Source organism: Cydia strobilella, chromosome 26 (assembly GCF_947568885.1).
Source record: "Cydia strobilella chromosome 26, ilCydStro3.1, whole genome shotgun sequence".
Classification (NCBI taxonomy): domain Eukaryota; kingdom Metazoa; phylum Arthropoda; class Insecta; order Lepidoptera; family Tortricidae; genus Cydia; species Cydia strobilella.
In genome coordinates this window covers 2,889,690-2,913,151 of record NC_086066.1, presented here as the reverse complement: position 1 = coordinate 2,913,151, position 23,462 = coordinate 2,889,690, and the positions used below count along the sequence as shown (strand labels likewise).

General features: G+C 38.5%; 1 protein-coding gene across 1 annotated transcript; it reads left to right on the top strand.

Moving 5' to 3' along the window:
- The first annotated feature begins 57 nt into the window (after window positions 1-57).
- LOC134753044 (uncharacterized) lies at window positions 58-21,785 on the top strand. The gene is made up of 10 exons (XM_063688806.1): window positions 58-118; window positions 2,258-2,436; window positions 6,137-6,305; window positions 10,994-11,116; window positions 11,783-11,924; window positions 13,938-14,092; window positions 17,233-17,359; window positions 18,865-19,095; window positions 19,912-20,047; window positions 21,714-21,785. The coding sequence occupies exons 1-10, from the start codon at window positions 85-87 to the stop codon at window positions 21,783-21,785; spliced, it is 1,368 nt and encodes a 455-aa protein (XP_063544876.1). The 5' UTR covers window positions 58-84.
- The last annotated feature ends 1,677 nt before the right edge of the window (window positions 21,786-23,462 follow it).

The window sequence follows — 23,462 nt, the reverse complement described above, 5'->3', positions numbered from 1 at the left end:
TCCTATTAAGTATTTTTTTTAATCAAAAAGCTTCGAGATTGGTTCTAACAAGAAGAAATATTTATTAATAGTAAAGGAAGGAGAATGAAGCGAACGGTTGTTTTTTTCTGTCTAATATGTATGTTTTATTTGTATTTCTTATACTTTTTAATTATATAACTACTTAGCAAAATTGCGCTTTTGTTCGCTAAACATTTGAATTTATATCACTGAGGGCCTATTTGTCATTTGTGTAGCTACTGTAGCTAAGGATATATTTTTGAATGTCGAGCGCTCGATTTCGTGATTTTCCCTTCAATATATCTCCACCACATTTAAATTCTACTAATAGAATTGAACACGAGTGGTCAATACCACTAAACAGATTTCCAATATATATTGCTCGTATTTCAAAATTATCAATTCGCCGTGTTCTACAGAATTTCGAGTGACGAAATCGGCGCCCTGCTCTGCCGCTTGCCAATTCGGTGTAGTGTTACATTTACTTGACAGTTCGTGGACTAATAACATTAGTCTAATATTGTTCGAGAAATTGGCCCCGTCGTATAAAGGAACGTTATTAGTCTAATATTATTAGTGTGTTGCCATGGTAACCCATACGACTTGACAGTTCGTGGACTAATAATATTAGTATAGTACCGTTAATGGGCCCCTGGTGGGTCCACAGGTATTTATTTTACCCGTTGTCCTACCGTTTTAAACAGCGTTCGCCAACTCAGTGGGTCTACGGGTAATTTATATTTACCATGGCATGATCCCAGCCAACCGCATTTATTTGGGCAAATCCGGCTCTACATGTCTGCATAATGAGATATTAATATTTTTTTTTAATTACTAATCAAAACTGTGATTGTGTTGTGTACAAGACAAGAACATTGTAAATCGGATCCTGGACGGAGCTGAAAAGAAAAAGTAAGCCATTTCCATTTTACTTTTTGATTATTGCTTACATAGGTAATATTTATATATGATATATATGTACATATTATGTTGTTATTTATTATTAAGTGTGTATATATATGGTGTGATGACACATATATCAGTTAGAAAGCCGGAGCACAAATAGCTTACTTTTTCTTGATGTTCTAAGCAAATTCTGTCGCACCTTTTTTGTTTAAGTAGGTACATACATTCACGATCCATAAATCATTACGATTAATTAAGATAAGTATGTATAAGTACATATTTATGATTACCTAAGCTAACGATCGCAATCACAGTTGTTTTCGTAAAATCACAAATTTTGTAACACAACTATTCTTTTGAAGTAAATAGACAAAATAGTTTCCCACCTTTTTATACAACTATTCAATTCAATTCAATTCAATTCAATTCAATTCAATTTATTTTGTATCAGACATAAGTAATTAGTCCATAGAAATGTTATTAACAAAAAAAAACTTATTTTATACGTTAGCAACTTACAGACTACTTAAAATATGTTATATACAGTACCTCTTGACTCCATATGAATGGAATTCCAGTGCCGCCAGACTGCACTAGTCGGGCACTGTGACACCAGATTCAGGAGATTTATACAACTATGTAGATGCAACAAATTTTAGCAACTTACACCAATATTTTAGCAACTTTACATTTGTTGCTAAAATCTCTCTCTGGCTTCATTTCATATTGACTACACTGTAAGATGCTCTGGATTAATCCATAGATGGATATGTCAAAGACATATGTAACTCCGTAAAAGATAAGTAAAGTCTAAGGAAAAAACGTGCCTCGGAAAATCAAGAAAAAATTATGCTCGAATAGATAGCGCCATACCTTTGGCCTATACTCGTGTAGATGGCGACACCGTTTTATATTTAACAATTTTAACACATATCAGTGAAAGAACACGAGTCAAAGTAATATGGCGTTCTAAAAATAATAAAAAACATTTATCCATACATACCTATAATTTTTTTAAATATTTATATTCATTTTTAGGGTTCCGTACCCAAAGGGTAAAAACGGCTGTCCGCCTGTCTGTATCTCATGAACCGTGATATCTACAGTTGAAATTTTCACAGATGATGTATTTCTGTTGCCGCTATAACAACAAATACTAAAAAGTACGGAACCCTCGGTGCGCGAGTCCGACTCGCACTTGGCCGGTTTTTATTTATAGTTTTAATCCTGTGTCGAAAGATGGCAGTAAAACTATACACCTCTATACACTTCTGTTCTCTTTGGATATGTTAATAGCCACATTATTTATTACAGTTTAAATTCGATGTCTAGAATTTAATTGCCGTTTCAGCCACGGTGTTACCGACAAATATACTATTTGATGAGGAGCCGGAGGTGCGGTATATGATATCGGCAACGATGGATGTACTGCAGCACACACATATAGAACTGTGGAAGCTGGCCCTGCAGAGGCAGATGCTGCGCGGCAACGCACCCTATGAGATCGGCTTCCTTGTCAGGACTAGCGAGGTATAGAATAGAATATAATATAATAAGATTTTATTCGTAAGCACAAACAAACATTACATAAATTAATTTTTAACAAGCAGAAACGTCTGCGATCGATGCTATTAAGCTTAGAATAAATTTAAAAGTGGAAAAATTACTGCCTTGGGTGAGACTTGAACTCACGGCCTCTGGATCGATACTCCAGCGCTCTGCCAACTGAGCCACCAAGACCTCATCCATAGTCAGCAAAATCTTCCCACTATATGGGTCTAGGGGACCCTAGCGACATCTACTGTAAGAGTGTTACACTTCTTAAACGGCCACCGGAGTTCCAAGTCATATTGGAAATTCACCAGTTACGATGTGCTACCCATTCTAAATTAATTTTTAACAAGCAGAAACGTCTGCGATCGATGCTATTAAGCTTAGAATAAATTTAAAAGTGGAAAAAAGTGGCAGTAATTTCGCTAGGGTCCCCTAGACCCATATAGTGGGAAGATTTGCTGACTATGGATGAGGTCTTGGTGGCTCAGTTGGCAGAGCGCTGGAGTATCGATCCAGAGGCCGTGAGTTCAAGTCTCACCCAAGGCAGTAATTTTTCCACTTAAATTTATTCTAAGCTTAATAGCATCGATCGCAGACGTTTCTGCTTGTTAAAAATTAATTTAGAATGGGTAGCACATCGTAACTGGTGAATTTCCAATATGACTTGGAACTCCGGTGGCCGTTTAAGAAGTGTAACACTCTTACGGTAGATGTCGCTAGGGTCCCCTAGACCCATATAGTGGGAAGATTTTGCTGACTATGGATGAGGTCTTGGTGGCTCAGTTGGCAGAGCGCTGGAGTATCGATCCAGAGGCCGTGAGTTCAAGTCTCACCCAAGGCAGTAATTTTTCCACTTTTAAATTTAAACATTACATAATATAAAAGAAAACATAAAATAAGATTAAAGTGCCACGAAAGGGCCTCATCTCAGCATGTTGCTGGTGGCCTTGCAGAGGCAGATGCTGCGCGGCAACGCACCCTATGAGATCGGCTTCCTTGGTAGGACTAGCGAGGTATGAACATAGATTTAATATTTAACCTCAATGGCACGAATCTCGAGGAAAAGGCCAAAAAGTTCGTGTTACCGTGTTCATCGTATACCTATAGACGGTATATGATATCGGTAACGATGGATGTACTGCAGCATACACATATAGAACTGTGGAAGCTAACGTTGTAAAGGCAGATGCTGCGCGGAAACGCACCTTATGAGATCGGCTTCCTTGTCAGAACTAGCGAGGTATGAACATAGATTTAATATTTAACCTCAATAGCACGAATCGAGAAAAAGGCCAAAAAGTTCGTGTTACCGTGTTCATCGTATACCTACCTATAGAAGGTATTTGATATCGGCAGCGATGGACGTACTGCAAACACAAATATAGTCATTCGATTTGTAGCTGGCCCCGAACGGCTTATCTTTTATCTATTGTTACGTAAAACCGCACGTGCAACTACCTGCATAAAAAATGGGTGGGTCGCTTTAACCGGTTATGGAATTACGACTCTATGCTAATTGGAATAAGATTCAAAATGAGCTAATGGAAAAATATTTTACGAGGCTGTGTGTGAGGCTACTGAGTGCCGGCGAATCGAACGCTATAGAACCAGTCAAAAATATTTCATCGAGATGTGTAACATGGCGCGTTATCGGAGAGCGCACCTACACTGGTTTTTGCGTTGGACTAGCCCGCGCTCAGGTGCCAATTAGAATTACACGACCCTTTTTTGCAGGTTTTACTTAACAATAGACAAAGGATTAGCCGTTCGAGGCCAGCTACAAATCGAACGACTATATTCCGCATAGCATAACATAAACGTAGCATAGCATAAACGTAAGCATAGCATAAACGAGTGTGTACTGCTCCCTCCTCGTTTCGATCTTACTCGTCTCGTCTCGCCGTTTGGCAAGAGGATCTCGACGAGTGTATACTCGTACTTACAGCCCGCACGAGGTCGGCTTCCTTGTTAGAACCAACGAAGGCAATAAGGTAAAATATCTAAACGTATAGTCGAGTTCACAAACATCTATACAAACCAACGTTCCAAATATATATATATATATATATACATACAATGTGTGGCCTGTAATAGGAGCAAAAAATTAAACTGTACGCTGTACTCCTCATACCGACCAACATTTGTTCAGCGACTTTTAAAAATAACTTGTGTTTTGATTTTTAATACACTTTAAAGTTTTTTCCAAGACGCAATGTTTTGCTAATTTTGTTATGTTTAAGGTGTGACAGGCAATGTCAATCACAATGATAATGGCGTACATTGAAGATAATATTTATTTTGTATGAAAAATACGAAGTCTTTAGTCTTCATTATTTTTAAAAGTCGCTGAACAAATGTTGGTCAGTTTGAGGAGTATATTGAAATAGAAAATGAAATTGAAAATCTTTATTTCAGGTCTGTCGGCCCATATTTTGTTAGTTTACAGTTCTTAAAAATACCCTATAGGTATGTATAGCCTACAGTTTAATTTTTCGCTCCTATTACAGGCCACACATTGTATACACGCCTCTAAGACACTGACAATACCTACACATACAAATTTCTTTATTAATAAAGTAGAGCAGGCAGGATTGAAAAAAGTAGTTAATTATACATTTAAAATACATTACAGTTAGATTAACAGTAGCCTCAAACTAGGTCAAGCCTGTGTCATGACACTCATGACTGTGGTGAGACAGTAATAGCAAAACGAATTAACAACTTGAAATAAAACTATGAAAACGGATTATATCGCGTATACTGAATTTATAATACATCCTGACGTTTCGAACCCTTTACAGAGTTCGTGGTCAACATCAATCTTCTCGGGTCAGAGGTGTAGGGTTAGAGCCGGCGAAGCTTTATCGCGTATATCTTTACTTGAAAATAGTTGTATTGTGTAACTAGCCTTATGAACCAATTTTGCATGTACGACCGCCCTTAAAGTTTATAGTTTATTATGGTTCATAATTTTTTGTATGTGGGAATTTTTGCACATGGTAGCTTTCCTTCACCCGTTGACCACGAACGCTGTAAAGGGTTCGTGGTCAACATCAATCTTCTCGGGTCAGAGGTGTAGGGTTAGAGCCGGCGAAGCTTTATCGCGTATATCTTTACTTGAAAATAGTTGTATTGTGTAACTAGCCTTATGAACCAATTTTGCATGTACGACCGCCTTAAAGTTTATAGTTATTATGGTTCATAATTTTTTGTATGTGAGTATTTTTGCACATGGTAGCTTTCCTTCACCCGTTGACCACGAACGCTGTAAAGGGTTCGAAACGTCGGGATTTATTATAAATTCAATATACGCGATATAATCCGTTTTCATGGTTTTATTTCATGAGTAACTATCGCGGTAACCGAAGACATGAAGAGTACATGAGAAAGTAAAAGTTTACAATATACGAATTTAAGATAATGGTGTTGATGGTTTAAAAAAAACCGGCCAAGTGCGAGTTGGACTCGCCCACCGAGTACTTTTTAGTGTTTGTTGTTATAGCGGCAACAGAAATACATCATGTATGAAAATTTCAACTGTCTAGCTATCACGGTTCATGAGATACAGCCTGGTGACAGACAGACGGACAGCGGAGTCTTAGTAATAGGGTCCCGTTTTTGCCCTTTGGGTACAGAACCCTAAAAACTGGTACTCTTGCCCTTATACTTATTTCAGGAGCGCTACCGAAAGATGGTAGACTTATACAACGCGAGTGTATTGTTGGACGGAATCATCCGCACGAGGGACCAGATTCTGCATCTGCAGAAGATAGAGAAACTTCACTGGGACGTCTTGCATCTCACCAACATGCTGCATGAGGTGGAGAGGAAATATAAGCTTAAACGTAAGTAACTTGGTTGACGTAACTGGTGACCGAAGAGCTGGCTGCTTCCTCGCACGTATCAGCATTGCGATACAGCGAGGAAATGCCGTCAGCATCCTTGGTGCAATGCCTCAAGGGCCTATTTTAGATTTAAGCTAGTTATTAATTTCGTTTTAGTACCACTGTCACAGAATAAGTAATAGTATTATCATACAGAACGGCCACGCACCGCCCCGCCCCGACTCGAATTCCTCGGCCCACGACAGGAATCTGGCGGACTTCTGGCGTGCTCTCAGTAGTATTTTTAAGCAACTTACTCACAATATAACGCATGACATGACGTGACGTCGTGCTCCGTGAAGACGGCCCCCGTAATTGGACTGAAACATGTCGAGCTATTCCACCTAATAATACGTGAGTAAAATTTTACTTTAAAAGTTCTCACCGACTCCGACTCACGTAAAAATACACAACTTCCATTGTGATTCCAGTGATGAAGATGATCTAACGCCTGTGGATGTTGCACTTTCCTCGCTATAGTGAGGCAAAAAGTTTTGTGTTACACACGGGTGCAAATGTATTTTTACTTCTCGTGTGTTGAAACAATCGTACGCTCAGGATTCTATTTTAGAACTATAGAATCCTTTCGCTTGCTCGTGTTTCAATTCCACACTCGCGGGTAAAATACAACTTTGCACCCGTGTGTAACAAATAACTAATTTAGGCAATTTATTGTAGACAGTGGGACCCATGACGTGAGTGAGTTTAGATGACTTCAACGTCCGGCTTATACCCACAATCTTATCTGCGTAGAGATGGGTAGTGAGTAAATACTCAAGAGTAAATACCGAGTAAATACTCAGTATTTACTCAATTTACCCGTATTTACTCGTTTATACCCAATTTGGTGGGTATAAACTATTTAGAGTGCTGACACTGCTGACAGGGTATAGAAATCTGAAATAAAGGCGTATTTTGTACTGGATTTAGTAGTCCAATTAGTAAAAAATATATTTTAAGAGGGGCGTTCCATACATGTAACTAAGTGTCACAATAAAAAAATCTGAAACCACCAACGTGTGGCACATCATTAAATTGGTCTTTAAAAATAACTTCAATGTTATTATGCACTTTTTTCGATAAATTTAATACTTTTGGGACAAAACCGTTTCCAAAGGCCAAAATAATGTTCATCCCTCTATAACTTTTGGAACAAAGTTTAATAAAATATGAAAAAATATCGGGAATATAGACCCTAGAAAACACTTTGAGAAAAAAATACTTTAAATATGATCGGTCGGGTCATTTTTGAGTTTTCATTAAAAAACTCTTCATAAAAGGACGTAAGTGCCGCGTAAACACGTAATTTAGCGTGTACGGGGATTTAGGATTCTAAAAGGCGGACCTGTGGATTCTATTCCAGTCCTCAGTCACTTATTTTAATGGGAGAGTGGAACCCAGCGTGGAACGACGCTTTCTAAGCAGCAGTTGACCGCAACTAGATGGGTAGTTAGTAAAAACCCACCAAATATTTACCTAAAATACCCGTATTTGCCGTACACCGTAACTACGTTCTGTAAGTTTGTCTATCTATCTAATTCGAATTTTCCACTCATTTACTCTAAGGTTAGCTGGAAGAAATCCCTTATAGGGATAAGCTCGCCTTTGTACCTAAATTTATATGAATTTCATGTTAACAATTTTTGTTTTGTACAATAAAGTGATTTACTACTACTACTACTACTACTATGTATTTAGTTAGGTTAAAATATGATTTTATTATAGTCGTTAGTTTTCAGGCTGGCCCTTTCGGTTAACTCTTTGTCTATTGTAAGTAAAACCGCACGTGCTACTACCTGCAAAAAAAGAATCGCTAACTTTGACCGCGGATACTATACGGCTATACTATGTATAGTCGTTAATTTTCAAGCTGGCCCTTGCAGCTAACTCATTGTCTATTGTAAGTAAAACCGCACGTGCTACCCACTCAATAAAAAACGGTTCGGTCAATTTAACCGGTTATTGAATTACAATTTCTATGGAACTTGCAATAAGATTCAAAATGAACTATGGAAAAATTGCGAGGCTGTGTGGGGTCCCTCTACGGTTACTGAGTTTCGGCGAGTCGAACGCTACAGAACCAGTCTAAAATATATTATGTCAACGAGATGCGTAACAAAGGCGCGTTATCCGATATAAAATGTATATATATCGGAGAGCGCACTTACACTGGTTTTTGAGCGTTGGCCTAGGGGGTCATCCATAAATTACATCACACGAATTTACTGATTTCACATTTGGCAATCCCGTTCCCCCTCGTGTGACTTCACATATTTGACAATTTTGTTTTCAACGAAATTAGCAAATTGAATGAAATATAGTTATTTTAATAAAAATATTTAAAATAATAGGAATATTAGAAATTTTATGACACGAAACCGATACGATATATCGTTTCAAGAACTAGCTTATTTAGTTGTATCGCGAATACAAACAATCAAAACAATTTTCGACTACAAGTGAAGTTAAAGTGACGTCACAAAGTTTGTTACTCCTCTCCCCCGTGTCACAACATGTCACATTTTCTAGACCCCCTCCCCCTAAACGTGGGACGTAATTAATAGTTTTCCATTGTAATTGGCACGTATTTAACCGGTCAACTAATTAATCGAATTTGGGTAGTTTAAAAAAATAGAAATGGGTACTTTTTTATTTTTTATTAGCCTACTTTGGTGTCCCACTGCTGGGCAAAGGTCTCCCCTCGTTTTTTCCATTCGACCCTGTCATCGGCATCTTCCCACCATTTGGGTTAGAATGCGTCCAAGTTGTCCCACCATCTCCTTTTCGGTCTGTCTGAACCCCGGCCTGCACCGTCTATGGTATTCCGTGGGTCCCACTCAGTAACCATTTTGGCCATGGGTACTAAAATTAATAAATTGGCAACAAAAACGGTGCCTTAAATTAATCAATATGAGTTGTATTTTTATGAATTTTGGCCACAGTGCCAGGAAAGACAGTGATAACCTGGAAAAGCTGGTAATCACTGGTAAAATCGAAGGCGATAAGCCGAGACGCAGGAGCCCAATGCGGTGGACAGACCAAATTCGCTCAGCCCTTGATGTAACGCTCCACGATGCCCTACACTCGGCGACAGACAGAAAGAAGTGGCGGCAAATTGTCCAAGAGAAGCTAGAAGTTACCTAGAAGTGACCACGACCCTCAGTGATGAGGAAACCGATGCAAGGAGGAGGAGGAGACCACATTTTAAAAAGAAAACGGCTATATATTTGAGGTTCATATAAATTATTGGCGCTTAAATATTAATACACAGCCAAATTATATTATTATATGCCCAATGAAAGTTCGTGTTTAATATTTTAGATTCCCGAATATTGATAAGCCAATAGCGTATTTTACTGTATTTAAAATTAATTATTTTACACCATGCATGAAATAAAGCACCAGAAGATTAATGGAGAAACGTAGACAGCAGTTATTATTAGACACAATTTCTATTTTAAAGCCCGTATAAAACTACAAAGAGTAGGTAATTTGATTGTGACGTCACATGCTAGTGTTTCATATACATTCCATAGTAGCAAAATCGTTTTGACAGTTCGAAAAAAGAACCTGATTTGACAAGTAGTCAAATACCCTATTAGAATTATATGCCAATGACCGAACCTTTTTTGCAGGTAGTAGCACGTGCGGTTTTACTTACAATAGACAAAGAGTTAGCTATAAGAACTATACACACTATGTAACAATCGCCGCGATATCTGGTAAGAGCTATAATATTGTAAAGTATTTTCGTCGCAGTTTTATTTTAATAAACAACAGGTTAAAAACTGTATAATATGTGAATCAGCTTGCAACATGCACTTATCTAGAACGCAAGTAATTAAGTAACTTTGAAAGTAATTAAGTACCTTCTTATTTAAAACAAAATTGTTAACTATACTTTATCACGTATATATCCGCTAAATTCCAAATAACCTCTCACTGATAATCACATTTTTGCCAAAAACTAAGCGTAATAAGCTTCTTATAACATAAATATCATTAATACACGTTAACACAATTAAATAAAAGCCAATTTAGTACTTAAATCTCACCAAAATATTGAAATTTTGTTAATAATCGTTTTTACTCACCAAAATTAGTAAATACGAGTATTTACTGTATGCTTTGAGTAAATACCGAGTAAATACTCAGTATTTACTCACCCCTACCCATCTCTATATCTGCGTTCCGCGTTTCGTACGAGCTTAACATTCTAAATGTTTTAAATGCCGCCAGATTCACTCTTACATATACAGCCACATGCAGAATGACTATTGCTGGCTGTTGGTCTAGCTACTGGAGAGAAATAAGCGGACTGTATAACTTATATAAATATATTAAAAACTACAAATTGACCGTTACAATAATAACTCAGCGCGGCGCGTACAGTACCTATATATCGCGAGCGGGACGGGCGCGAGCCGTCGTGTTTCGTGTGTCGCGGTTGGTGAGAGAATCTCGTGCGCGGCGCGCGGGGCGCGGCCGCGGATGGACGACCGGTTCTGCTCCGAGCGTCCAGGGCTCATGATGATGCGATGGTGCTATCGGCACCACTGGCAGTGTTAATATACCTAGCTTAATAAACAGCAATCCGTATCCGTAGCATCTCTAATCTCTAAAAAGGACGTTTAATTTTGTATTTTCAGCCCAAGTACTGGATAACCATGTGTTCTACCCGTTCGGCGTCACACCCACTACTGCTACCACCACCACCACCGAATCTACCGATACGCACACGGATACGAATGCGAATACGGATACGACTTCGAGTGACGATGTCTGATGTGAATGAAACGCGTATTCGATAGCAATTGCATTTTATTCAATCTGCCCGCTAGTAGCTAGTACATAATTATATTTATCAATACCCACACATCTTCCCCGTTACGAAAATAAGCCATAAATGCCTTAAGTACATAATTTTAATTGCAGTGGAAATAGAAGCTAACTTTACGTGACTAAAAATATAAAGAGTAAAATTAGACCTCTGTGGAACGTCCCAGAATACCTGCAAGATACAGGCTGCAGACCTAACGTCAGCTGTTTACGTATCGAGGTTAAAAAAGTCTACAACTATCGATGATATAAAGGCGCATATACACGAAATGGGTGAATCATGTATCAACGTCCAGTTGTTAGTTGCTAAATGGGAAACCAGTTTTAATTCGTTTAAAGTGATAATACCTAGGAGTAAAGTATCGACTTTCCTGTCAAGTGACTTTTGGCCCTCGCAGGTGAAATACAGATTATTTGTGGAACGGCCAGTGCGCGCTGCCTAGAATGCTCATTTAACTATATATTTATGAATAATTTACAAAATCAATTTAATACGCCGAACGGAATCGTAATGGTTTCGTTTAACTGTAGGTCTCTAAAGAGATCCATTGGGCATGTTCGTCAACTTTGTCGTGATGCCGATATCGTCTTGTTACAAGAGACTTGGCTCCTGGGACACGACCTGAGCCTTGTGCACAACATCGATGACAAGTTCAGCGGCTGTGCTACCACTTCCGTGGACACGTCGGCCGGGGTACTGCGCGGACGGCCGTACGGCGGCTTGGCTATATTATGGCGAACGTCGGTTTTCTCCAACGTAACAAGAATAGAGTGCGACAACGATAGGATATTGGCAATAAAAATTGATTATAGTAGTATAAGTTTTAGTATTTTTAATGTGTATATGCCCTGCGACAGTCATGATAACTTAATGGATTTCACGAGCTGCTTGGCCAATGTAAGTGCAGCCATCGAGGAGAGTGATGTCGCGGCTGCTTATATCATAGGCGATTTCAACGCTCATCCCAGTGCTGCCTTTGGACGGGAGTTAAGCGACTTTTGTTCTGAGCAGCAATGGGAATGTGCGGACATAAATATCCTAGGTGTCAACTCCGATACCTATACGTATTTAAGCGAAGCGAATGGCTCTCGTCGGTGGTTGGACCATTGCGTAACCACTACGGCCGCATGGAGGACGATACAATCTGTTTGGGTAGGTAATGATGTTTCCTGGTCAGATCATTTTCCGTTATTCATTCGCCTAAACTTAAAAATTATATGTAACACTACGGCGGCTACACATAATGTAAATGGTCTAAAAAGTATATTGTGGGGTCAAAGGGACATAGAACAAATAAATAAATATGGTAAATATTGTTATGAACATTTAAAACGCATTGACTATTGTAAAAATGGACAGAATTTAGATAGTACAGTAATGATTTCCGAATTATATAACAATATTATCGATATTATGCAGACCGCTGCTACCGTAAGCTACTGTTCGCGTGCAGGTGCACGGAAAAAGGGCAGACAGATCGCCGGGTGGAACTACCACGTCAAACATAGCCATCTTATCGCTAGAATGTATTTTAATCACTGGGTAGACTGCGGGAAACCGCGCTCGGGTGACGTTTATAATAGCATGACAGAAAGTAGGAAAGTTTTCAAATATAAATTAAAATGGTGTCAGGATAATGAAGAGTCAATTAAAATGAATATTTTAGCTTTAAATAGAAAATGTAACAATTTTTCGAAATTTTGGAAAAATACTAAAGCTTTAGATTATAAGTCAAAACTGCCTTTAAGTATAAATAACATCAATGACCCTAAAGAAATAGCCAACCAGTTTGCGCGTCACTTTAAAGTAGACCCGCCATCCGACGTCGACAATGCGCCCGCTCCCCCCCGCCCTGTCCGGGGGACCTCCCCTGCTCCAACCGAGATGAGTCAGTTTACTCCAAAGGATGTCGCGGATGTTGTTAAACGTATGAAGAGAGGCAAGTCTCCGGGACACGACGGGTTGAGCGTGGAGCATTTACTATATGCTAGCGATGAAATGCCGAGAGTACTGGCTATCTTATTTAATCTGTGTATCCAGTTTAGCTACCTACCTGAAGCACTAATGAAAACTATAGTGGTCCCTATAGTCAAAAATAAAAGCGGTGATCTGTCTGACCTGAAAAATTATAGGCCAATATCCCTGGGCACAATAATTGGTAAAGTGCTTGAGAGGTTGTTGCAGCCCGAACTGACGAAAAACATAAGGTTGAATGACGCGCAGTTTGGTTTTCGTGCCGGCCTATCGACCGAGTCCGCGATACTTAGTCTCAAAACGGTAGTTAACTACTACATCAGTAAACATACATCTGTGTATGCATGTTTTCTAGACCTGAGCCGTGCCTTCGACCTAGTAAATTACGAACTACTGTGGACTAAGCTCTTGGGATCAAACGTGCCGGTAGACACGGTCAATGTTCTTAGGTATTGGTACGAAAACCAAACAAACAACGTGAAATGGGGCGATACCCTCTCTAACGATTATAGGCTAGAGTGTGGTGTACGTCAAGGGGGCATAACTTCTCCGGACCTATTTTGCCTCTACGTTAATGGTCTGATTGAGGAGCTGAGAGGTACCAGGACGGGTTGCCATGTTGCTAACATATGCGTTAACAACCTGAGCTATGCCGATGATATGGTGCTTCTCAGCCCCTCAAGCCAGGGTATCCAAAAATTGCTTACTATCTGCGAAACATTCTCAAAACAGCATTATCTAAAATATAATATTTTAAAAACAGAACTGCTCGTTTTCAGATACGGCAAGGGTCCGGAGGTAGTTCCGCCAGTTTATTTGAATGGTTCACCGGTTCGGGTCGTAGCATCTTTCAAGTACTTAGGCCATTTTCTAACGGAGAACCTTCGCGACGACATGGACATGGAGCGAGAGCGCCGCGCGCTCGCGGTCCGCTGTAACATGCTGTCGCGAAGATTCTCCAAGTGCACCACTGACGTAAAAATTACTTTGTTTAGGGCATTCTGTCAGTGCTTTTATACATGCTCACTTTGGTGTAACTACACCAAACGCTCATATAACGCGCTTCGGGTTCAGTATAACGATGCGTTCAGAATACTCATGAAACAACCTCGTTACTGCAGTGCTAAGACCATGTTTGCCAATGCGGGAGTACCTGATTTTTATGCAATCATGAGGTCCCGCATAGCTTCGGTCTGGGCAAACGTATGGCAAAACTCGCAGCAAAATGATATTCTGGCGCTGTTTACTGTAAACCCGAGCAATAACATCCTAAAACACTGGACGGCCGTGCACCTGAACCAAAATGGTAAATAATAATTATGTACTTATTTAAGGTATAATTTAACAAAGGATCTATTTATAGCTTCCGCATCATTGTATTGTATTGTATTTTTAAGTTTTATGTTACCTTATTTTATTTTACTGTATGAGTTTAAAACTTGAAATAAACAATATTATTATTATTATTATTATTAGTATTGACTCACGTAGCAGATTTAGTAGTACCTAGGGATGAAAATTCCGGAAATAATCAAATGTTTTTTTCGGATATTTTAGAAAATTTAGTTTTTTTCGGTTTTTTTCCAGTTCTATTCAGAAAAATTAAATACGTCACACACAATGCCACTGATGAGTGATGACAGTGTCAATGCCATAAACAAACACATTAGCAGGCATCGTAAACTGCGAGCGAAATCCATTGAAATCACGGATTTAGATTTTAATAAACCGGATGGAGTACACGGGCCAAAAAGTGTGTCCACATGAGAAGTCAAAGTGGGCGGTTGCATCTCTTTCTATTAGGGTGACCATAAGTCATATGTATGTGGGATATTAGGATAAGTTGGAATGTATAGGTATAGTTTGGCCAAGATCTTTTTTCATTCATGCATAGAAGTCAGAGAGAATGGATATAGTTTTTTTCTCCTCTGTAAAACGCTTCTCAAAACCTTACTTAATTTAGTCGTTATAAAAGCTGTTACTGATGACAGACAGACTGACAGACGGACAGCGGAGTCTTAGTGATAGGGTCCCGTTTTTACCCTTTGGGTACGGAACCCTAAAAATTGTCACTTTTTTTCATTTGTAGTCTGCCTCTTTCGCACTCATGGTATGTTCATATACGTAATGGCTCCTCTTTTGCACACTTCAGCTATTCTTTAAGCGTCATCGTAGTTAATTGCACCATTTTTTTTTTGCCGCCTTCTTGTAGGGGAGACCGAGGTGAGTTAAAACAGAGGTAGATTGAAACAACGTCAATTTTGAGACATCTATAACTGTTATAGAGCTAGAAAAAACGATGTTTAAGCCTCGTTCCACCGCTGGTCCCTCAGTATGCGTCATTGCCTCAAGGCGATTATGAATACCGCAAAATTGACGTTGTTTCAACTTACCTCTGTTTTGACTCACCTCGGTCTCCCCTACTGACGGAAATGTGTGTTCAACTTATATAGAATATTATGTATAAATGTGTCTGTAATATTTAAGGATTTTGGATTTAAATTTTGGCAATTATATAGCTCTCATTACGTACACAACTAAATCATTTATCTATCTATCTATCTATCTATCTATCTATCTATCAACCAAATAATTAAACATGCCGAAATAAAGATATACTTATTTAGGTAAACTTATTTTTACATTAAGTAAGTACGTAGGTAATAAGAACTCTGTAAGGCCGATTCACATCGTGCAGACATCATAGTCACCCTAATGAGTTTGACAATGTTTTCTTGTATTTTTATCGTAAACTTTAATAGTTTAGGCTTACCTGTGAAAAGATATACCACAATCAACAAAACTTTCACTTCTGGAACCTTTCACACAATATCTTTTACCCATTTTATACTTTATTTCGCAAATAAATCTTGAGCGCCGCCATTCATGTATTTTTAAAATTTCTTTATCAAGTTGGGGATACCAATTAATATTCAAAGTTACTACAATGTCTACCATATTAAAATTAATGTATTTTTTGTTGTGCACATGCTTGGTTAAATCAGTTAATAATATTGACATTATAACTATTTACAAATTACGTAAAAGATATCAGAACCGCACTCTGAATATAGCACTTAAATAATATAAGAAGGTATTTAATTTTAGTAGTTATTGATATAAATACTACCAAAATGGTATTTTTTTAACATTGGCAACATGTGCGAGTGGGACACCGCGACCCACTTTTGCTATCTCATGTGGACCGTTTTCTCTAGTCTGGTACGAACACCTTTCTGGCTCGGTGATAAGGTTCAATTTAGTATGGCAAAAAAAGTGACAGCTCGCTCCTGTTTAGGGTATAACTTCATGATTGAAATGACGTATGACAACCAGTAAGTTAGTTAATTAGTACTTCAATGGATTGACAGACATGCAACCTTAACCTACCTGTTTAAATTCCTAATTAAGTATATTGAAAAATACATTGTTTTTTTCGAAAGAAACTTGAAAAAAACCCGGTTTTTTCAACGCTAGTAGTAACTAATCAGTGATTCGCGTTTTGGAGTGCAGTTTTGTATTTTTAAAGCGATCTGTTAATTTCACGCTCAAAACACTACGCTCAATGGCCCGCTGACAAACCCTGACTTTGGATTTTTGCACTTTTGTCAAAGACCAAGTCTGCGCTCTAACGCAGACGTTCATTCTCCCCATCGTTAGGTAAATATGGGGAGAATGTGTAATGTGGCAAATGTCCACTTTCCGTGTTTAGCAGTAACGATTTGGTTTAAACGCATAAACGCATATTGCTTGTGTCAGCGCAACCTAACATGTATATATAGGCAGGCATTTAGAGAATATACGTTCTTATACTATCACACACAAGGTGTTTCACTGTACTACTCCTATCACCTGCTCGAAACAATATAACAAGATCAATCTTGTTATTTGAATAGGAAGGTTTCCCTTCATGTACCTCTTCAACCTCGTTTTCTTGTTTCGGTAAACCTCGCGATGGCGGGACGAGCTTGACGCCTTTGACAGACTAATGGGAGACTTCAGGGGATAGAGATACGTGGAGGAATAGCCTTTGCCCAGCAGTGGGCTAATAATAATTAGATGTATTTTGTTCAGGTGTTGTGTTCCACTGTTTGGGAGTGGACCCAGATATCGAGAAGATCATGTCCGAACTGAGCTGGACCATCAAGCCCATATTCCTGGATTACATCAGCGTTGCCAAACCTGACAGCTTAAACAGCAAGTATGATCCACAACCGGTGATTTTGAAATGTCGTCGCCGCTTCCATACAATTGAGGTTACAAAACTTCTACTCGCTCTATTAACGGAAGCCGCTCGACCCCAATTTCAAAGGAATACCGCAAATCGATGTACAGGTTAGCCGTTTGGCACACGCATACTAGAGGTCAAAACTAAATTTTTGACCCGCAGTTCCTAAAAAAATTTCGCTGGGGGGGGGGGCAAGCCCAAACTTGGTATGTTTCGAAAATTCTTTTTGTTTTAATTAAAAAAAAAAAAAAAGGTTAGGTATAGAGTTAGGTTAGGTGTAGAGTTAGGTTGGCCCCAAAACTGATAAGCGCTGCGGCGGCCCTCGGGCGTCTACTTAAAAACTTGGGAGCGCCCAAGGCCTCGTGCCGCCGTTTATACATGGGAGTTGTGCGCTCCATAGCCCTGTATGGCGCACCCGTGTGGGCTGATGCCATCAGCAGACAGTGCACAGCTCACCTGCGGAGATCGCAGAGGGCGATGGCGCTGCGAACGGTGCGTGGGTACCGCACTGTATCTACTGATGCTGCGTGCGTTTTGGCCGGATCCCTACCCTGGGACTTGGAAGCCAAAGTTCTGGCGGAACTTTACTTCTGGCCAGTGGCGGCTTGGGAGCGAGATCATTGGCCTACTCCCTCGGAGATTGAGGCTCGATGTGCTGATTGACTGTCTTAACGAAAAGCCTAAACCGAATTTAAACTGTTGTGAGTGAGTCTAAACCGTGATATTATTTAATGAAAAGCCTAAATACAAAAAAATACAAATTTTATGCCACATTGGCAAACAAGCATACGGCCCGCCTGATGGTAAGCAGTCACCGTAGCCTATGGACGCCTGCAACACAGATATTACATGCGCGTTGCCGACATTTAAAAAACCTGTACACTCCTTTTTTGAAGCACCCCACACTGTAGATCTTCGGTGAAACTTCGGCAGGGCATTCCACAGCCGGAACGTCCGCGGGAGGAAATTCCTCTCAAACCGCACTGTACGCGTTCATTTAGGTTCTAGTGTGTGATGATGAACACCTCGTCAGATCCACAGCGCATGCTTCGTCATCTAACAGAAAGCTCATCAACCTTATTATTAAAGGACATCACTTCATCAGCCTCTGGAAATACAATACACCATTCGATTTGTAAACCAATATATTAAGCTTCTTCAATTTATCCAATACTTATCTTTTTTTTTACAAAGAACCAGCCGATACGCCTCGATCATCTTGACTCTCTAGAATACCCGCCTTTTATTTTTATTAAAAATCAATTCTTACCCACATTTAATTTGTTTTATTTAAAACGATTGCTAGTGTTGCTAACAATAGATAGTAAGCCTACCTACCTAGACCTAGACCTAGTAAATTAAATTCCTTTGCCTCTCGTGTTTGAAACCCTCCAAAGATCTAGTTTTTTTTTTCATGATCTGGTCTCAATATAAATATAAGCACAAAGTGCAAACACCAACTTTGCTCATTGTTCCAGTTCCCCCACAATACAGCACATTCGCAAAGCGCGCTCCCTCGCCAGCACGCTTCTAAGCACCCGCGAGTTCAACGAAACTCTCTTCGGCATCAGTAAGGACGAAGATGATGACGTCATGAAAATGAAGCTCTTCCGGCTCATGTATGAGTCGGTGAAGGATAGCGACTTGAAGATCAAGAGGGCGGAGCTGGTGAAAGCTGATTACGAGAACTCCACGGGCTTTGATTTAGGGTACCCTACCCTACATCTTAATCTACCCACATATAAATACTGAGAACCCCCTTTGAAAAAACAAAAAATAACAATTTATTACATATTTGTATTTTACTTTAGGACATGCAAATTACATAGGTATTTTATTATTCTTTTTCATTATTCGTACTTTCTCCTTCCTTAAATAATCCCTTAATTAAATTAACTATAGATATGTTTATTGTATGTATATTTTATCCTACCGACTGCGCCAGTAAAGTTTTGGGAACTACAAATTGTAAAATGAAACCACCTCAGCTGATTATAGACTGATTTTATATTTTATGCCGCTACAACCTACCCTACATATTAATCTACCCACATATAAATACTGACAACATCGATCACCATTGCTCTCTTTTGCAAATAAATATTGAGGAACAGAATGAGGAAAAAACGAATGGGCTCGAAAAATAAGGGTTTTAAGAGACAGTACCTTGTAATGTGAGTGAGACAGGGTAACCTGGCATTATCCCGCGCTGTGCGGGCCCGCAGTTTCTTCTTATGACCTTCTTTCTTCTCTGTGTCACTGTTTAAGTATGTCACTGTCCTGTTACAAGAAATATCAGCTCAGTGGTGCTGATATTTTGACATTAAATGAATTTAACGCGAAGGACGCGATATGTCAGCCATTACGGTAATTGTCGAAGTAAGTTAGAAGTGAGGTTATTTCAATCGGAAGTGACTGAATGACTGGAAGTGAATGAATGGAAGAATGTAAATCTTACGTACAATGTTGCTACATGAACCAATATATTCCTAAACAAATATACTAAATAAATGTCTTGTCTCCAGATACGTGTTTGGCGATGCGTCAGATAAGCTGAATGTAATGATAGACATATCGAAGACCCTCAAGAGAATGTACGACATTTGGAGGCCAGTGGAGCACGTCAATGCTTACGAACAGATCGCCAATCTAGCTATAGAGGTGAGAGATGAAGAGGGAGACAAAAAAAATATAGCAGTTCTGCTTATAATCGAATTTAATGTGTCATGAGTCATACCAAAGATTGATATAACTCCGTAATAGATGGATACAGTCTAAGGAAAAAACGTGCCTCGAAAATCACGAAAATTTGATTCTCGATCAGATGGCGCCACTAGTTTTGGCCTACACTCGTATAGAGGGCGTTGACTGTTTCGTTTGTTATTTATAATTTTAACGCATACCAGTGAAAGAACATGGGTCAAAATCATATAAAAATAATTAATGCAAATAAAAAAATCATTTATCCATATTTAAATACATTTTATCGTATTTTTATAAATATTTATTTTTAGTTTTAAAGTGTGTCGACAGATGGCAGTGAATTTACTGGGGTTACAAAATTTACTATGACAGTACCGCTCTAGTATAAGTTACTCTATGGTCATACCAAAGATCTATGAAGTAAATAAAGTCTAAGAAAAATTGCTCGTAAAGATGGCGACACCGTTTGATATTTAACAATTTTAACACATCAGTGAAAGAACATGGGAACATTTTTTATTAATTTTCATTTTAGTTTTAATCTTGTGTCGAATGATGGCAGTAAATTTACTATGACAATAAGCCTCTATATACTTAATTATCTTTGGTCATACTAACTTAAGCTAACAGCGCAAGTTTTCTATCTCATCGCGCGGCCAGCTCAATTTTAGAATCATTCGCTTGCTCGGGAATCAATATTAGCACAAGCGGTCAAACAACAACTTTGCCCCCGTGTAAAACAAATAACTATTACCACTTTCCCTAAAAAGACAAGATTATTTCTAGTGTATGTGTTTACAATTTGACTGCGACATATGTAGGTACTTTTTAGAGTTCCGTACCCAAAGGGTAAAAACGGGATGCTATTACTAAGATTCCGCTGTCTGTCCGTCTGTCACCAGGCTGTATCTCATGAACTGTCGTGATAGCTAAGTTGAAATTTTCACAGATGATGTATTTCTGTTGCCGCTATAAATAATAAATCCGTTTATTTAAAAGACAACATAGGTCCACACATCACAATGTAATTAAAATCATAATTAAAATTAAATAAATTAAATTAAAACAGAACAGCAATTTATAAAGAATATTTGGACGTTGATGACATTCATAAAATCATTAAAATAAAAACTTAATGTTGTTAAAAAATTAAATTCATAGTAAAATCATTGACTTATAAAAATTAAAATATAAATAAGTTAAAAATAATAATTAAAAATGTCAGCAATTTCAAAACATACAATCATATCTAGAATAAAAAACATACATTTACATTTAACAACAAATACTAAAAACAGAATAAAATAAATATTTAAGTGGGGCTCCCATAAAACAGACGTAATTTTTTGGCGTTTTTTGCGTAATGGCACAGGGCGGCACGTCTGTACACGCGTCATGCGTCATAATGTAAGTTGCTTAAAAACGTACTGAGCGGCCGGCAAACGGCCGTCAATCTGGTGTCGCGGGGCGAGGTAATTCGAGTCGGGGCGGGGCGGTGCGTGGCCGTTCTGTATGATAATACTATTACTTATTCTGTGGTAATGGTACGGAACCCTTCGTGCGCGAGTCCGACTCACTTGGACGGTTTTTATTTTTATTTTGCTCATTTATTTTGCATTTGCAGGTGACCCATCTTGCTGACATGGTCCGTACGATCGTCATCGGACCGGGCAAGACTCCTGGCCCCAAGAAATAAAATCTAATAAAATAATATATAAATATGTAAATATTATGTTAATTTATTTTCTAAAAATCGGACTAGTCCCACACTAAGCTCAATAAGGCTTGTGTTGTGGTTACTAGACGTCGTACGTGGCGTCCCACCATATACATAGAAAACATCCATAACTCAGGAACAAATATGGGGCATTTTCTATGAAAAGGGACCTTATTGTCGATGGCGCTTTTTATAGAAAATACCACATATTTGTAATTTTAAGTGCGTACATTTTACTTAAAGAAGCATGCAAACATTCCTTATTAACTAAGTACTAAAACTAAGCGCGTAGTGTAACTATGTTTGAAAACTCGAAGAAGATCCCGCCAGGTGACAACCACAACTCACTAATTATTAGGTTAGTTAATATCTACAGTTAACTGTATTAGTACCAAAATAAGGTTCATTTGTGTTTAATAATTTTATTAGCAATTAGTGAGTTTTATGTATGTATGTATGTATGTATGTATGTATGTATAAACTCTTTATTGTACAAAACACAGAACACAAATATGGCATAGAATAGGCAGTACAAAGGCGAACTTATCCCTCACCGGTCCTTATCGGTTATTTATCACCTGTCGATATAAAGAAAAATATAAATTGTTGTTGAAGTGCATACTTGTTTACTAGGTATTTTTGTAAGGGCATAGGAGGCAAACGAGCAGACGGATCGCCTAATGATAAGCGATTACCGCCGCCCACACCAGACCGTCTAGCATGAGTTGCATTCGCGCGCGCGAGTCCATACTTGATGAAGTCGCGCAAGATGTATGGAGTCGCGAGCGAGAACGCAACTCATGCTAGCAGGTCAGAGGGGTAGTAAGTGCGTTGCATGCATTTAAGGTGGGAGAATGGTATTACACACATTTATTTGAGTTTCGATTTTGATGTTTTGAAAGCATTTAATTTGAAAGCCGATCAAATTATAGGTAATACCTAGAAGGCTCGGAACCGGTTTAAAAAGTAGCAATAATAACTGCATCAATGAATTGCTCTGATATTTAGATTATTAATTTGTAAGACTTGACAATTTAAAAGTGCTTGTTGCTAGGCCTATTCGAATAAATAATATTTTGACTTTGACTTTGACTTTTAGCGGTAAATACCGGTTTATTTCGGTTTTACTCCGAACTATCACGAATGAGATCGCGAACGTTTTAAGAACTTTATTGTAACCTAAATAAACCGGTTTATCGACCGGCCTGGTTGTGTGCCGCGTAAACATAGACACCCACATAGGAAGAAACCGGTTTTTATTGCTCTAAACCGGCTCTAAGCGGCGGTTAATCTGACAAGAAGTTTATGGAAATATTCTCCTAAAAACCGGTTTAAAAATAACGGTTTTACGAACGAACCCGAAATTAAAAAGTTTTGCGCCAAGTACAATGATAACGGTTTCCGAGCCTTGAGTACCTACCTCTTATCAAAATGTAACCACTTACAAATTTAATGCATCGTACTTAACTAATAAGCATTAAAATTACACATAAAATGATTAAAAACTTTAAAGAAATAAAGTACCTATTACCAAACACTTACTTTATAAGTTTTCCCAATTCACTAAACTCAAATTTATAAAAAATACACTTAATAAAGGCAGAATTAAAATTAACTCTTAATCGAAATGAAATTTCTAACACTGGGGCTACTTTT

Excerpts from the sequence above, each read along its gene's own strand:
- LOC134753044 (XM_063688806.1), top strand. The coding sequence starts at position 85 with ATGAAGCGAACGGTTGTTTTTTTCTGTCTAATAT. Across the intron at positions 119-2,257 it reads TGTTTTTTTCTGTCTAATAT|CCACGGTGTTACCGACAAAT; the intron begins GTATGTTTTATT and ends TTGCCGTTTCAG. Across the intron at positions 20,048-21,713 it reads TCGCCAATCTAGCTATAGAG|GTGACCCATCTTGCTGACAT; the intron begins GTGAGAGATGAA and ends TTGCATTTGCAG.